This window comes from Lagopus leucura, unplaced genomic scaffold, assembly GCF_019238085.1.
Source record: "Lagopus leucura isolate 7727_CA_CO unplaced genomic scaffold, USGS_WTPT01 Super-Scaffold_100001, whole genome shotgun sequence".
NCBI lineage: Eukaryota > Metazoa > Chordata > Aves > Galliformes > Phasianidae > Lagopus > Lagopus leucura.
In genome coordinates, this window is record NW_024962262.1 from 100,705,409 (window position 1) to 100,723,545 (window position 18,137).

General features: G+C 40.0%; 1 protein-coding gene across 1 annotated transcript in view; it reads right to left on the minus strand.

Annotated features, from left to right (window-relative positions):
• Positions 1-1,181: 1,181 nt before the first annotated feature.
• The window catches only part of LOC122177706 (transient receptor potential cation channel subfamily V member 6-like), a 33,171-nt gene continuing 16,215 nt past the window's right edge, over positions 1,182-18,137 (minus strand). The window contains exons 8-15 of the mRNA XM_042867347.1: positions 9,053-9,265; positions 8,669-8,755; positions 7,478-7,554; positions 6,273-6,438; positions 5,922-5,988; positions 4,912-5,180; positions 3,833-3,939; positions 1,182-1,799 (exon numbers count right to left, since the gene is read on the minus strand). Coding sequence (XP_042723281.1) covers positions 1,529-1,799; positions 3,833-3,939; positions 4,912-5,180; positions 5,922-5,988; positions 6,273-6,438; positions 7,478-7,554; positions 8,669-8,755; positions 9,053-9,265 — 1,257 coding nt within the window. The 3' untranslated portion in view covers positions 1,182-1,528. The remainder of the gene's footprint in view (positions 1,800-3,832; positions 3,940-4,911; positions 5,181-5,921; positions 5,989-6,272; positions 6,439-7,477; positions 7,555-8,668; positions 8,756-9,052; positions 9,266-18,137) is intronic.

Below are 18,137 nucleotides of genomic sequence, written 5' to 3' on the forward strand. Positions count from 1 at the left end.
TAACCTTGATGGTTCAGTAGCAAAACTAAGCACTACAGTTCAAAACCCTCCTCTTCCACAGAAAGCAAGAGACCAGCGTCAGCTCACTTGGGCGCTTAACAGGACAGGACAGGATGGGACAGGACAGGATAGGGCGGAGGAGGAAAGGAAAGAGGAGAAGAAGAGGAGAGGAAGAGTTCAGTTGGTAGACATCTTCAAAGATCATCTTATTATATCCTCTCATTAGGAAAAAAGTTCCCACTTCAGATCCTTCGGATCCTCCCAGGAATAGAAATCACTTCTTTTAAAAAGCAATACAGCTTAAAGTGCATTCATATGACAAAAATAAATAAATAAAATTAAAAACAAACAAACAAACAGAACAGCCCCGATAAAATAGAAATGTTGAAAATGCAGCTAAAAGAATTTTCCATTCTTCAGAGAACAATATACATCAGGCCTTGAACGCCTGGTTAAAGGCCTTTAAATCAACAGTGTCAGTGACTACCTTCATTCCTGAGCATAGTTATAGGGTTTGGCTGGACTTAATATTTAGTTCTGTGTCAAATTGTAAAATAGTACTTCAGCCAGCTGTATTTGCTATGAGAGCACAGGGATACTGTGAGAATGAAGGGAAAGAGTTTGCAAGAGCTGCTCCAGAAGTAATGCCTCCTATTTTATTGTGTTGTCTCGCTATGTCAGAGGCAGATGGTGGTGGTATGGCAGAAAAGGTTGAACCTTCCTACCAACAACCCATTACGTTTTTTTGCTGTGTGATAGGGGGTAGCAGAGGGGCAGTCTAACTAAGTGGTGTCTGACACAGAAGTGCATATGAAGCAAAGATGTAGAAATGAATTCCTTTGCGCAGAAACAATTGCACTGATATTCATCAAATTCATCAATGTTTGTTGAATATTTATGGAAACCAAACAGTGGATGCAAGCACAGTGAGATGACGAAGCATGCATTTCATCGGTGGTGACAGTGACAGTCACCACCACTGGTGCAGATTTTTACGAGCAAGACATGCAGGCTCTTGTTCATCACTGGCAGAAATGCAAAGCTAATGGTGGTGGCTATTGTGAAAAACAGTGTTTTGTGGATGAGAATTTGCTTTATCAAACAATTTTATTATGGTCTTTGTATCTGTTATATTTTTCATGGAAATAAACAGGATGCATAATTTTTTAAGTGACCTGCATATATGTTACACTCTGGGAAAGGTCTTACTAACTGCCTCTTAGTAAATTGTTGAAATTCCAGTGCTGGCTTCTATTGCTCAGTTCTGTGGGCATTATAAACTACAGGCCTTAGCTCAACAAGCCAACTAACTTGGCACAAATATTAATGCAAAAGCAGGGACCCCTAAAAAGTAGGAGAGAAAGACTTAATCTATATATCATAACAAAGATACCAGGAACAATTTGTGATGCACTGGCAGAGCTCTGCAATGCTGTTGAATCTGTAGCATGCTGGAGTGTGTATGAACAGTTGGAGGAGACAACTACTGTGGCAAATGCAATCCATGCTGTGGAATGAATAAAGAAGGTTAGACATCATAGACTTCTTCCATGGCATGATTGATTTCTCCATGAAGTTGGTGGAAAGTATTGCGCCTCAGGATCTCCCAGCCACTCTGAGAATTAGTCCTAGATGTGCCTCGTGACAATGATGGAATGGACATGTCCTTCTTGTACAGGATGTTCGTATCAATATCCAGCTTTTCCAGACTTTTGTCACAGTTATCCCTATCATGACCCTTAAATGCTTCTGTGAATCGCATCATCTTGTGTTTGTTGGGATCAATTCTGTCTTCTATTCTGTGAGAGGATTTAAAAAAAAAAAAAAAAAAAAAAAAAAAAAATAAAAAACTAAATGAAAGAGAATTTTGCCAGTTTAATCAACAAAATAAATGAACAGACCACTCCCAGATACATGCTTAAAGACTCAGTCATTCCAGAAACACCTATGCAGAAACAGGAAACTGATTAATAATTCTTTTGGTTTTCTTCCATCTCTAACATATGATCTCATAAAAGTAAGCTCACCAACTCAGCAGCTAGCACAATCATCTCCTTTCTAGGCTTTCATTCCTGACACTGACTTCAGCCCATAGTTTTTTCTCCCTGGCCATGACTTGCCTTTTCTGATTTGTCAGCTGTAAATGACTGGCAATTCCACACCATTGAACTCCAGCTCCAGATCCTTTTTATACCCACATATACTCATCTATTTCCTTCCTTGCTGTCTCTCCTCCTTAAATATTCCATGGTTGCAAGTGTCAGGATGTGTCATTTATCTTTTGCTGAACTTTGATTTACCTTGTCCACTTTCATCAACCCTTCTCTGCTTCACTTAAGAAATGACTTTGGAAATATCGTCCCATACTATATATGACAAACATACATGTAATTTGAAAGAACTTCTCACATGCTCCCAAAGTAATGCCTCCCATTTGTTTCAATGGAAACAATAACAAAGAGCACAATGACACTATTTGATACAACAAATTCTAGCTATAAAACACTATTTTTCAAAATAGCCACCACTGTTGGCAATTTTCACCAGTGATGAACAAAAGTCTGCACGCTGTGCTCATAAAAATCTACACCAGCAGAGATGACCCACTGTTTCACAGCGTCTACAATGGTGTAATTGCTGAAATGTGCCATCCACCATCTCACTGTGCTTACATCCACTGTTTAGTCTCAATAAGTGTTCAGCAAGTATCAGTGAATGTCAGTATGTGCAATTATTTCCACGTGGAGGAATTCAACGGCACACCTCTGCTTCCTATGCACTTCCATGTCAGATGTCATTTTGCCAGACTGCCTCTCTGCCATCTGTCACACAGCAACAAAATGTTAACAGAATATTAGTGGGAACCAACATTTGCCTCTGACACTGTAAGAGAACATTAAAAAAAAAAAAAAAAAAAAAAAAGAGAGAGGCATTACTTTCGGAGCATCTCTCACAGTTCACATCAACACTGTTTTTCCTTTGTATCCAATGAAGAATTTCTGCTGGGATATTGCTTTTGCGAAGTTACATTTTACACGTTGGTCTGAAATCCTTGTTCCTTGATAACACTTTAGATCTGTTTGTTCTAACTGGTAAACATGAAAATCTGCAAGGCTCACTTCTCCCTAAAACCAAGCAGAGTCCTGTTTCATACAGCCACCACCATCCCTTCTGGTTTTATCAGCAAAAAATAAAGCAGTGAGAAAGAGCATATGCCCAAATATGGTTTATACTTTTCTCACACCAGTAGAAATGCCGATTAATTTTAGGAATACTTTGTTAACGAGACTACAGACAGTTTGTTATTTCAGGGACTTAAAAGAAAATCTCAGATCCAAGACTTTGTCACTAGAAACAATCCTTGCGTATTATAAAATATAGTTATTATATTTACACCAAAAAGAAATTATCTTTAATTATTCCTGTCCTATTTTGAATCATCTGAAGCACAGTTCATTACTGCTGAACATCTCACTGATTGCTTTTGCCTCTGCTATTTCAAGCATCAAGTGCTCAGTCAACCAAGCACAGCACTGAAGTTTTATCATCATTATAAGGTGTCTGAAAAAAATATAACTATGCTTTATAACCATGCAATTTCTAGGATGTTTCTTCTGGAAATAATGGAAAAGAAAGCATCAACTGATGAGAAGAATTCAATCGCAGAACTTTTTGAGCAGAACAGTGTTTTTCACTCATAAACATAAAGCAAACTAGGGTCTTTATTCTAGAAGGGACTGCAAACTCTCCTCTCTAGGCCATTAGAATGACTCTGATCCATGCATTTGGAAGTCCCTTCTGGGATCTTTATGTGCACTGGAAGAGAACTCACCTGAGATACCATCGGTCCCCCAGCCCGTACTCCCGCCCACAGATCCCAGAGCGAGGCCAGAGACACCGTGGCAGTTTTCGTTCCAGCATGACAGTGGTAGCAACAATCTTCACCATTAAAACAAAAATAAATAAATAAATAAGACAAAGGACTGGGTTGAGTTAGGAAAAAAAAATAAATCACTCTCTTTTCAAAATTACCAGTCTCACAAGTACTCATCAGCTCCATACATAATGAAAGAAAAACACGGAGCCAATATTCTTTGTTACAGGGCAAGTCACAATTTTAGTTCCAACTGTGCTATGATTGCCAATGGTGCTCTTCAAAAAAAATGTTAAACTTGTTTCCTTCTATGCCTGATGAACACGACTAGAATAATTAATTTATAAGATAAATAAGAGGACAACATTTACATCAGCATTAACAATTTTCAGAACTCAACGATCTGTATGAATACATCAAAAGGCCCGAGTCTTTTCAGGAAGTGAGTCGGGCCAACTTCTCTTAATGGATCCAAAGACATTACCCACCAACTTCTAACCATTAGCTTTCATTGTATCTTCCTCCCAGACAATCTCTGTAATTATTATTTAACTCTCAATTACACAAGAATGTGATTTTTAATAAAGAGGCAACTTTAATTCTATTTAAAAAGAAATTCCGCACTTAGTGAAGAAACTTAGTGAAGGGGGACACAGTATGGACAAGAAAGGTTGAATGGGCTTTTCCCTCTGCTGTTCAAAATAGGGTAATATTGTTGGCATACAGGGTAATATATTGGTATAGTAAAATTACTACACCAAAGATGTAAGGGAAGGTAGTTTCACATGGGAAGATCTACAGGAAAGTAGTCTATAGAAAATCATACCGATAAAACAACACTTGGAAGCTGATGCACAGAATCAGTAAAGCAGAATTAAAGGGCTTATTGAACCATGAGAAGCCCATGAGCAAAGTGAGGGTCTGGGAAAGACTTTATAGTGCAGAGAAAGTAAAATAAGTAACTGAATTGGGTAACATATTTTTCCTGGACAAATTTTCCTTACTTTTATTCAAAGAGAACACCCTACTCAGATTACCTGGGCTCTCCAGAGTTCATCTCGTTCATGAGCCACTCTCCAGTGGGTGTCACCCATCATGGCAATTAGCAAATTGAGCATAAGGAGGGTGGCAATGATGGCAAAGGCAAAGTATACCACACTGTACATAAAAGGCAGGTCTACATCATAGTTTGCAGGGCCATCAATGATAGTGAGAAACAGCTCAAAGGTGGTGAACAAGGACATGGGATAGTTGTAGAACTGCCCGAGGTTTTCAGGGTTCTCTGTCTGGAAGATGATGTAAAAAGCTAAAGGAGAACAATGGGGAAAAATAAAAGATATAGTTTAAAAATGGGAATCATAATCCAAGAGCAACAACAGAGTCTTATTAAGTGAAGCTGACAATACAAGCTAGTCTGGGAAGGAGTTACATGTAGGAAGTCTGCTCCTAAAGTAATGCTTCCCATTTTATTATATTGGTCCACAATGTCAGAAGCAGCACCATGCTGGTGGTACGGTGGCAGATGCTTAACCTTCCCAACAATGTTCCACCACAAAGGCAGTCTGATAAAGTGGCACCTGACAAAGAATATATGAATATGAAAGAATATGAATCAAAGGCGTGTCACTGAATTCCTCCATTTAGAAAAAATGGCGCCTATTGACTGTCATCAAAATTGTCTACAAATGGAAATTTTTTCTTATTCGTGGAAAGAATAAAGCTAAATGTGTCACTTTTCAAATACAAACACCATAAATACAATATGCTTTTAAATTTTGACTTAGATATACATAGATTTATCTGGATTGTCCTAATTTCAATTACCCTGGAAGGAGCAAGAGTTGAAAACCAAGCTAATCAGAACCAGTCCATAAATCAGTCCAAAGAAAGAGTCTATATTCAAAGAAATAGAAAATGCACAGTATCACTACTTTTGCCAACTTTTATTCAGAGTATGACATGAGAGTAATCTGAAACCCAAAGCACTTAATTCATATCAAAGGAGTTGGCAAAGTAATGTAACACCATTTTCCTTTTCTAGACTTACCTGATGCAAAGCCTAGTATCACCACAGCCATGAGCCAGCAAAAGCGCATAAGATCTCCAAATATCATCTGCAGAGCAAAGACAGAGCCACCATAAGACCCAACTGTACCACCAAGCCACCATGCAACCCTTGTAAATCATTTCCAGATTATAACATCAAAAGTGGATGAGAGGAAGCTTCTGCATGAAAGAGAGAATATGAAAGTCCCAAACCCTTCATTCAGACAGGAACTTGTCCATTTGCCACTAATGCAAGTCCAGAGGGAGAAAAAGTATTCTTTCAATTCTCCCTGTGTGCAAAGAGGTGTCACAACATGTGCAACAATCCCTTTTTTTTTTTTTTTTCTTATACCTTCTGGATCATGATGGTGAAGGGCCCAAGCATCTGGAAGCCTCGTGCAAAGTACATGACATTGCACCATCCTAGTACCAGGGCAAAGGACATGGGCACCACCTCACCAGTAGTGCTGGTAAGACGCATCACCATGGTTACCAGAATCATGCAAGCATATGTGATACTGCAAAGGAAGAAGAGACAGTAAAAAAATGTTCAGTAAAGAGATCTTACCCTTACTTTTTCTTTTCTTGACAAAAATTTCAAGACAGGCACATACAGCCACCAGCTCATAGGCAGAGACCAATCAGCATGCTCAGTTCTAGCTGTCCATTCGCCTGGCTTCTTATACACCACTTGGGCCAACAAGAGAAAGAAATCAACAATAGGAATGCTCTAAGGCAGGCATGTCCAGCTCGCAGCCCACGGGCCGGATAGAGCCCAAGACAGCTAGTAATTCAACCCCACAAGATCATAAACTTTTAACATTATGATTTGATTTTTAGCACTATTTGTCATCAGCTGATTACAAATAGTTTGAGGGCAGATTGTCTAGGCTACAACAGTACACTGTGGAGGGGAGGGAACAGTGCAGTGCCAACTCTGCCACTTGCACCCACTCAGACACATTAAAACCTGCGTGTGTTGCACGTTACATGTACTTGTACCAGTTGATGAGAAAACACAGTGATTACTGATAATAACATTTCAACTCACCTACAGTGTATGTGAGGACTTGTGCTTTTTGTTATTAAGTAGGCATGTAAGTTTTCTTATTTAATTATTAAACTCCAACTTGTGTTATTTCTTAGTATAATTTAATAAGTTTACAAATTCACTGTGGAAGAAATATCCAGAATGCTCATGTAGTGCTGAGAACTTTTTTTTTTTTTAAATTTTGACTATTTCAAAAAGTTCACAAAAGTATAAAATAATTTACAATACATTTTAAACTAGTTTTGCGATATGCACTTGATAAGTGTTTCTGCTATCCTGTTTCTATTTTGTTACTTATATACATTAACTCTGCTATATATTTTGTACGTGGCCCAAGACAATTCTTTACTCAGTGTGGCCAAGGCAAGCCACGGTTGGACAACTGTGCTCTAAGGGAACAGAAGAGGTGACTCATCTAGAAAAACACAGGGTTGGATGGGAGGGGGAAGTTGCAGGAGGAAATGAGAGATCATGTATTTATTAAACTTAAAAAGTGGTGTACTTACACAATTATGTGGAAAGGTCCTCCCAGGATGGTTTGTCCAAAGTATTTCGCTGCTCCAACTCTAAGAATATCTGGGATCTAAGAATGATATCCTATTGACTTCAGGATTCCATTATTAAACTTAAGGTAACCACTAATATCAACAGAGTCTTGGGGTCAATTGTATCTGCTCTGTGTGCTGCTTCACAGTTTGATTATAATTTTACTTTAAAAACAGAACGAATGAAGCAGGCAGATTGAGAAATTTTGATGAGGCAGAGATTCTGCAACACAGAGCTATGATCCTGAAGTTAGTGTAGAATACTTTGAAGAGACTAGACAAATAGCTGAGAAAAGACAAAAAAAGAACTCAGAGGGGCTTGTTATGTCATCCTCTCTTTGCTAGCTGTAGCAGAGCCCCAGAGTCCTGACCGAAAATAGAATAGGATGAAACACCTGTTCTTGTGAAACATATATGAGGAGAGATAAATCTGTTCTTTTTCTTTTCTCTCTCTCTCTCTTTTTTTTTTTTATGTTTTTTATTTTTTTTTATGGGGTTTGAAAACTCAATCTTACTACAGTTATTACCTTTGGAACCAGCATTTGAGTTTTCTCTATATAAAAATTTTGATCTTCGACTTCATGTTACAATGATACCGTATGTGTGTACATGTTTAGTTTAAAAAACTTCAGCTCTGATCTAATTTTAAAATTAAAATTCTAAAATTCATTATCAGGAAATCACCTAGACACATCTACTGCAGAACTTTGGTTGTGAACACTCCTTTTATAGGCCCACATTGTTGCTGCTCTCCAATTAAACATAAACTTTCCTGTATAAGCACAGGATTCATTTTACCCATCTCCCACATCAGTATAGAATGTCTCTTATAATCTCATGTAATAGTTGGGTTCGGTTGGAACCACAGATGATGCTAATGGGAAATCTAGCACTACCCTACAGATAGTATTTGATAGTGATCAGCCCATCTAATTGATTCTTCAGTACCTGGAGTTTTACTAGTAAGCTGTCAAAGCGTCTGTTTCATCCAATAAATACTGTTGACAGTGTCAACTGCAATAGATGTATACTGAAACATTTAGACTCAGCAGATAACCCTTACTGAGTTATGAGCACAAACTCATTTTTATGCACAAAATAAAATCATGTCTTGATTCAGTTCAAAACTCAATAGCTCACTGTTTCTCTTACCTCAAGGATCAAAATTACTACAGCTCCAATAACTGTGATCAGCTCCCCCACCAGCCTCAACTCATCCTCATATGTTACATAAGATTCCTGAAAGGAGAAAAAGGAATGAAAAGAAATTAAAACAGAGAATGGGGGAAAAGAAGGCCCACTGTTACTGTAGCAAACAGGAATAGACGTGACAAGGCCACAGGAACTATCCCAGCCCAAGCAACAGAGAACAGATCTTGCTTAGTGTTCCTCACTTGATGAAGGTCAGCTGATGGGGAAAGGATGACAGCTGTGAAAACTGGAGAATAGGAGACACTTGGACTTTCCAGATAAGTAGGTGAGATAGAAATTGCCCAAGTGCTGCCTGTGGAACTCTCATTCCTACTGACACAGTACCTGCAGCATTTTCTGGACATAGACTGTATTGTCTCTACTGCTTGTCTTATTGCCTGTTCGAGGTTTCAGTGGCCGGTAGACACAGCACATAGTGAAGCAGACCATGTAGAGTACATAGAATAAAGCCAGGAAGCAGAAATAGGGCCGTCCATACATATTCCACTTCAGGCTCACCAGCTCCTTCACAGGTGTTAAATCTAAGATCTGGCGTGCCTGAGAAAGATAGAGAGAAGGAATTATTTACTGTGAGGGAATTTGTTTATAAGCATCATTGACACTGTTTCCCTGGAAAATGTTAACAAACTGCTCTCACATTATTCAGCATTAGGAAGACAATTTGGTTTTGAAAAATTAGAATGATTTTGGGTTTGCTCAGTTTGCTAGTAGGGCCTTGGAAAAAGAAAACATGTACATAGAGAACAGCTTTTGTGTACCAGTGGCATACACTGGAAAAGTATATTAGACACCGTTGAAGACATGTTTTCTGTCTCTGCAGCCTGGATCCATATGAATATTTGATACAGTCCAAAGGGCTTAATTTAGAAAAAGTTTACCAAATCTGTGAACACATGTAATAATATTTCAATTCATGAACTTTTTTATTGTAACTGGAAAATTCTTTGAAGAATATTTTATGTTAAGTGAGAAAGTAAGATGTAGAGCAGACAAATGCAATCCTCTGTTTGAAATATACGTCATTGTTAGAATATGCAATTATATTTTCAGTTTCTAAGCAATATTGTGGAATTTTTTCTTAGATTTTTTTTTTCTCCAAATCGGAGTTTTTCGTTTTTATGTTTAAATTAATACTAGTTTCAACTGCTATTTCTATCAATGTCAGTGCAATTGTGGAAGCGTTATCTTTAGGAAACAGATCAAAACGTCCACAACATCATTTGCTCTTCTTAAAAAACTGATATTACCTAGGTAACTAAGAGGACTTTGCAAAGATTTTGAAAGTTCTTTTACTTCTGTCTAAATGCTGATTCTTAATGTCCCGCATTTTCAAGTTTTCATTAAGCTATGATGATAAAAACTACAGTACACTCCCAATAAGGCATACTGTTAAAGTAAACGAACAAACAAAGCTCTTTCAACTTAATTCCTCGGGATTATTTAGATTGTATTCAAGGCCTTGACCTTTTATTTTAATGTGACTGTGGTACAGCTTAAGCATATCTAAAAGACCACATATTTCCAGGAATAAACAGAACCTTCAATGAGCATCTTGCACGATAGAAAAAACAGCACTACTGAATACACTGGGGTTATTTTTCTGTCAAAGATCTGCACGTATTCTTACAAGCTGTGCAGATGAGAATTTCTAGACAGAGAAAAAGCTTCATCAAAAAGGTTAAGAGTATAGTTTTAGAAGTGACAAAGAGGCTTTATAAAATGCTACAGCTGTAGAATTACGAGCATTGGAGGGAGAGAGAAATCTTCTCTCATCATTCATTTCAATTTACAAAATTAACAGGAATAATCCAGAAATTTTCTTAACTGTCTTCATGGCTGCTGTGGTTGATTTACACATGTGCACATAAAGAGCAAAGAAAATATAGGAAGATGTTCTGAAAAAAAATTCAACATTTTTTCTCTGTTGAGCATCACTGATCTAAAAAAAAAAAAAAAAAAGAAAAGAAAAAAAAACAATACTGAAAAGAATAAATAAAACGGGTGATGCACAACACAATTGCTCACCAACAGCTAACTGATATCTGAGCAACAGTATCCCACCTTAGTCAACTTGCTCCAAACTTCATTGTTGAGCTTGAGGTTGTATTGTATGAAATATCCTTTTGGTCATATTAGATCCAGCTTCTTGTGCACTCCTTGCTGGAATCAGGTGTACCCTCAGCAAGTTTGTTGATGACACCAACCTGAGTGGTGCAGTTGACACAATAGAAGAAAGGAGGGAACACCATCCAGGGAGACCTGGACAGGCTCAAAATTGGGCACACAAGCATCTAATGAGGCATAACAAGGCCAAGTGCAAGGTGTTGCACTTGGGACAAGGCAATCCTGGACTTGGAAAAGAATTCCTTGAGAGCAGATCAGTGGAGAAGGATTTGGGGGTCTGGTGGATGAAAAGCTGGGCATGAGCCAGCAGTTTGCTCTTACAGCTCAGAAGGCCAACAGTATCCTGGGCTGCATCAAAAGAAGGGTGGCCAGCAGGGAGAAGGAGGTGATTGTCCTCCTTTACTCTGCTTTTGTAAGGCCCCATCTGAAGTACTGTGTCCGAGTCTGGGGCCCCCAGTACAGGAAGGATGTGAAGCTGTCAGAGCAGGGCCACAAAGACAATCAAAGGGCTGGAGCACCTCTCCTATTAAGAAAGGTTGAAGGAGTTGCTCTGATGTAGCTTGGAGAAGAGAAGGCTCTGGGGAGACCCCATTGTGGTCTTCCAGTACTAGAAGGGAGCGTACAGGCAGGATGGGGAGTGACTTTTTACATGGTCTGATAGTGATAGCACAAAGGGGAATGGCTTTAAACTGAAAGAGGGAAATTAAAGTTAGATGTTAGGGGGAAAAGTCGCTACCCAGAGGGTAGTGAGGAACTTGAACAGATTGCCCGGAGATGTTGTGGATGCCCCATGTTTTGGAGGCATTCCAAGCCAGGTTGGCTGGGATCCTTGGTAGCCACAACAGGAAGCTTGGAACTAGATCGTCTTTAACATACTCTCAACCTAAGCCATTCTGTAACTGTGATACAGGGTAATGTGAGAAGTAGAAATTGATTTAGTACAAGAATTGCTCAGGAACAGCGGGAAATTTGTGTTATTAACATTGTTACACTAAATCCAAAACAGCAGCAATACCAGTTTGTCATGGTTCAGCCTAGTTAAGTGACCATGAATTCTGTGACCATGAAGGGCGAAGGGACTAGCTAGATTGGACAGGACCATCTTGATTATTAGATCATCAAGTATTGACCAAGCAGGTGGCTTCTGCCAAATGCTTCTCCTAGTGCCTAAATGTTCCACCACCCGTTGCCTTCAACATAGTTTTAACAGCCCATTTTATCGTTCAATTTTACCAGAAGCTGATGCATGGCAGGGAATATGATAAATCCATTTGGTGCCATGATCTTATGGGCTCGAGTGCACTCTCAGCAAGTTTGACAATGACACCAAGCTGAGTGGTGTGGTTGACACATTAGGAGAAAGTGACACCATCCAGAGGGACCTCAACAAACTCAAAAGATGAGCCCAGTGAATCTAAGGGAGCTGGGCTTGTTGAGCCTGGAGAAGAGAAGGCTGCAAGGACACCTCATTGCAGCCTTCCAGTATTTAAAAGGGGGTTATAAACAGCAGGAGAATCAACTTTTTACAAAGGTAGATAGTGACAGGACAAGGGGGAATGGTTTTAAGCTCAAAGAGGGAGGGTTTAGATTGGATGTCAAGGGGAAGTTCTTCACAGAGAGAGAGACGAGGTGCTGGGACAGGCTGTCCAGAGAGGTCATGGATGCTCCATCCCTGGAGATGTTCAAGACCAGGCTGGATGTGGCCCTGGGCAGCCTGATCTAGTACCAGATCCAGAGGTTGGTGGCCCTGCCTGTGTCAGGCAGGTTGGAACTTGATGATCCTTGAAGCCCTTCCAGTACAAGCCATTCTATGATTCTGTGATCTTTGGTCAAAGTATTTACAAAAGAATTTTTGAAATGAGTCCCATTATCTGACTCAGTTCTTTCTGGAGCACTATGTCATCACAGGACTTGTTTCTTGAGACCTGGTATGGTGTTTTCGACAGTAGCATGGGATACAGGATATGTTTCAAGCCCCCATCATGGTAAGTGCATAACACATACCATCACAGGTTCGTGGCAGGGTGATATAATCAACACGCCATGCCACTCCATATTTATGCTTTTACCATCACCTTTCCTCACAGAAAGGTTTCACCCTCTTGGCTTGCTTAATTGTGGTGCATATCCATGTAGTCATGCATAACCTGTGCAATAACATCCTTATTTAAGTCCACCACTTGGTCTCTAGCCCACTGATATGTTGTATCTCTTCCTTCTTGAACCGAGGTTTCATGAGCCCAACTAGAAATAATTCACCCGTTGCCACTCCAAATCTATTTGAGCCCCTTCAATTTTGGCAGCTTGATCTACCTGTTGGTTATTTCTTCTTCAGTAGCCAGAAGTTGGTTCTTCTTCAGTGGCTTCTTGGTCACTTGAGCATCTGTATATGATGCACCTTTACAACCCTATTCTCTGTTCAGGTAGCAAAGTCTTTCCATATTTGAGCAACCTATGGCTTACCTAGGCAACCTAAGGCTTACCCTTTCTTTGCCAGTTGTTTCATTCTCACTGCTGTTACCATCCCCATACAACATTTGCTACCATCCATGAGTCAGTATAAAAATAAGGCGTTGGCCACCTCTCCTGTTCAGCAATATCTAAGGCCAGGTGGACAGCCTTTACCTCTGCAAATTGTCTTGATTCTCCTTTTCTTTTGGTGGCCTCTTCAATTTGTCATGTAGGGCTCCACACAGCAGCTTTCCATCTGCCAGGTTTCCCCACAGTATGACATGATCCAACTGTGAACAGAGCATATTTCTTTTCATTTTCTGGTAATTCGTTATATGGTGGGGCCTCTTTAGCACATATTACCTCTTCTCCTGATGATGTTCCAAACTTTTTACCTTCAGGCCAATCCATGATCACTTCTAAGATCCTTGGATGACCAAGATTCCTTATCCAAGCTTGTTGTGTAATCAACGCAATCCACTTACTCCTAGTGGCAACTGTAACACAATGGGTGGAGAGAACTTTTCCTTTAAACATCCAGTTTAGCACTGCCAGTCAGGGTGCTAAAAAGAGTTGTGTTTCAGTACTAGTTACTTCGGAAGCAGCTTGAACCCCCTCATATGTGGCTAATATCTCCTTTCCAGTTGAAGTATAGCTCTTTTTGGAGTCCCTTTAAACTCAACTCCAGAATCCAAGTGGTTGGCCTCAGGTCTGTCCTGAGGCTCTTTACCTCCAAGTGGGGCCTCTTTCTCCAGCGGCAATGTAGAAGGTTTTTGTATCATATACCATATGTATTGGCTCCAGGGCGACGGCACAGGCTGTGTCCTTTTATTTTGCTCAAAAGCCTACTGCTGCTCAAGGACCCATGTAAAATTATTATTCTTCTGCATCACCTGATGAAGGTTGCTTACAATGAGGCTACAATTTTGGAACATGCATTCTTCAAAAACCCACTACACACCAAAAGGATTATGTTTCTTACTAGTGAGCAGAGAAATAGCAGTAATTTATTGAATAAATCTGTTGGCATGTGACAATGTCCATCTTGGCACTTTATAGCTAGGAACTGGATTTCCTGTGCAGGCCCCTTCATTTTGTTTTGGTTAAAGGCAAAACTGATTCACAGAAGGATTTGGATTATACTCTCTCCTTTCTCTTGTATTGCCCTATGCAGCAATGTCATCAATGTACTGTAGGTGCTCGGGAGCACTGCCCTGTTCCAGTGCAGTTTAGATCAACTGATGGCAAATTATTGGGCTATGTTTCCATCCTTAGAGCAAACTGTTCCAGGTATACTGAATTCTTCTCCAAGTGAAAGAAAACAGTGGCCTATATTCTGTGGCCAAAGGATTGGAGAAGAATGCATTAGCAATTTCAGCTGTAGCACACCACTTGGCTGCTTTTGACTCCAATGAATACTAGAGTTCTAGCATGTCTGATACAGCAGCACTCAGTGGGGGTGTGACTTCATTTAGGCCACAGTAGTCTACCATCAGCCTCCATTCTCCACTGGCTTTATGCACTGGCCATATTGGGCTCTCAAAAGGTGAATCAGTTTTGCTGATTAATCTCTGACTCTCTAGTTGATGAGTTAACTTATGAATGGGGAACAAGGAATCCCTGTTAGTGTGGTACTGATGTCTGTGCACCATTTTTGTAGAAATCAGTACCTGTTGCTCTTCCACTTGTAGCAACCCCACAAGAGACAGATCTTCTGACAGGCGAGGCAAAACAGACATCTGCTTAACATCATCTGCATCTACAGCAGCTATTCCAAAGGCCCACCAATACCCCTTGGGATCCTTAAAATAGCCTCTTCTGAAGCAAATGACACCAAGTATACATGGTGCCCCTGTGCCAGTCACAATAGGATCTTTTGCCAGTCTTGACTAGTGAGGCTTATTTCAGCCTCCAACACAGTCAGCTCTTGGGAACCCCCAGTCACCCCAGAAATACAAGTTGATCCTGCCCCTTCATGACTCAAGGGCAATAGAGTGCACTGTGCACCAGTGTCCACCAGTGCTTCATATTTTTGTGGTTCTGACGTCCCAGGCCATTGAATACATGCAGTCCAATATACTCTATTTTCCCTTTCCTTCCCCTGGCTTGAGGCAGAGCCCCTCTAATTGTTACCTTTGTCATTCTTCTCTTGTGATTCATGATCAGGATTCTTACAGCTCTTGCCATGACCCACAGCAACTGGAACAATTGCCTTCGTAGAGGAGTTCACCTTGGCAGTTGATTTGTTTTGTAATTCTTTTTCTTTTGTAGAGTAGGAGTGGGTTTTTTATGCCACTTCTTCATATCTTCTCCATGCTCACATAGGTAACTCCAAAAAGCAATACACAACATAGTATTACTATTATCACTTGTTTGAGCAGGAAGACATCTGCTTTTAATAGCTGAGATATTGGATGATTTAGTCAGGGAGCAAATCAGTTTGATCAGCCCTTTCAGTAGACTGTTTTGATAATCCTGATTCTCATCAGGTGTCTCTGATACTACCGCAGCTTCATCAGGTTCATCATGATTAAGCAAAGTAGACAGTTCCTCTGTCGTATCTTTATGTTTACTCTGCATTTTATTCAGTCTTACAGTTACTTTTGAAATGGCTGAAATATAAGCTTGTGGAGGGGCTAAATGTTGTTCAGTGTTATGAAGTCTATTCATCAATATAAATGAAATGGGTTGTCTTCACCCTCTCTCATACATTCCTGGTGTACCAGTGTACTTCTCTGGTACAGTTCTTATGAATTTTTGCCACATACTTGGTGCACACGTGACTCTCTCAGGATCATGATCTTGGTGTGGATTGTCAGGAATGAACATGGGGTCATGTAACACTTCCACCACAGGTAATTCTCTCAAATAATAGATGTCTTTTCCCACAGTAGTCCATTTCTTTATCTTAGGCATCAGATCTTCTTTGGAAGGGTATTTTTCCTCTAGGGCTAATAGCATTCACCTCCAGAGGGTGAATGTCCCATCCTGACATCTACTAATTCCTTTGTCAATAGCTGAGTCCTTAGCAATACTTCCCAGCTGGCAAGCTTCTCTACCATCTAGCAACACACTATTGGCCCCAGTGTCCCAGCATCACAGTAACCAGGTGGGTTCATTTGGGTGCCGTACAAAATCTTTTCCTGACCTTGAATTTCAGTCATTTTTAGAGGTTGGGTACTAATAATGGTCACAGTGTCTTCCTCACCTTCTTCTTCTTTTTAGTTTTTGCTTTTGCCTTAGTTAATGTTGGTGACAGTGGTCTTGTTCAGGGCCCCTCCCCTAGATCTTCTTCCTCTTCTTTCTCCTTCTTTTCATTCTAAATGAGGTAACATCTGTTTCAATTTCTTATAGGGGCAATTGACATTGATACTGGTGCCTCCTGTGGTTGATTAGACCTCACAGTTTTTATGCTCTTTCTCTCTAGCTCAACTCATTCATAGTGGAGTCTGGAGCTTGGAAACTCTTTTGCTGAATTTGGAGATTCTCTTTCTCAATCTGGAGACTCCCTTTCTTGACCCAGAGATTCTCTTTCTCAGTTCAGACTTTCTCCTGGAAACTCTCCCTTTTGGCTCAGAAACACATTTGGATTTTGTGTTGAGGGACATGGTTTAGTGAGTACTATTGATGATAGGTGGATGGTTGGACTGGATGATCTTGAAGGTCTTTTCACCTTGGTGATTCTGTGATCCTGTGATTCTGTTATCCTGTGATTCTAACATCCCTGACATAGTGTTGAATGAGGCTTGGTAGGCATAAGCCAGGCCCCAAATAATTTGCATCTCCTCAGATTTATTGAGCCACAACACGCCTGTCTTAGATACCTGCTTAGATTCTTAGGATCTTGAAGGTGTTCAGGAGTAAAATTCCATGACACCGGGGATGCCCATCTCTCTAAAGTCTCTCTCAAGTCCCCCCGCACTCCCTGCCACTCAGTATTCTCTGGCTTTGGGGAAGACTTCCTCAAATATTTCAAATAAAGATACTGAGTAAGATGACAAGGAATACATTCAGGGAGATTGACAACATGGTCACTGAATGAGCATTCAAAAAACATATAAGGGATTCAGGGGACAGATTGGAAGCCTGTTTAAAAATCACCTGTTCTGTAAAATCAGAAACTCCTTCTGGGACATAACTTTCAATGCTCAAAACATACCACAGTGTATGCAGGCACCAGATAGGTGTTTCTACTGGTACTTCTAACTTTTTATATATGTATACAGCTTCATGGAGCAGAGTGGAGGACTTGATAAAGTCTAGTACATTCTAAGTATTAAGAGGATGAACATGATGGAATGTAATCTCTTGAAGAACAGTTTTACAAGAGAAAGAAAGTACATTTTGTCTCTTTATAAAAACAAGTTGACACAGTGCCAAAAACAAACACACACACAAAAAAATGGTGCAGTTGGCAGTCCACCTAGAAATCAAGGATTGTAAACAAGATAAGCTTTCTAACAACGCTTTCCGAGAGTTAGAGCTCAGAGAGTTTTGCATTAAAAGTTTGTTTTTCAAGGCAGTGCACCAAAAATGTCACAGTTAGGCCCAGTTCAGCCTTGTTCTGTGACCGAAGTGGCAAAGGGACCCATGCACCCACACCCCAGGAAAGGGGAAGGGAAAAGACAGGGAGATAGGCCCAGATGAGGAAAACAGTAATAACAAGCTAAGGAAAAACTAATTTACTAAATATGATAGTGGAATGAAAGATAATACAATATAATACAGTGTCATTGGAATTGATGCTAATAAATCAAATAAAATGAGAGAGAGTGTCCAAAACTGTAGGCCTTACTCTAATGTTGTAGGCAATACTGCCAGGGAGCACACCAAG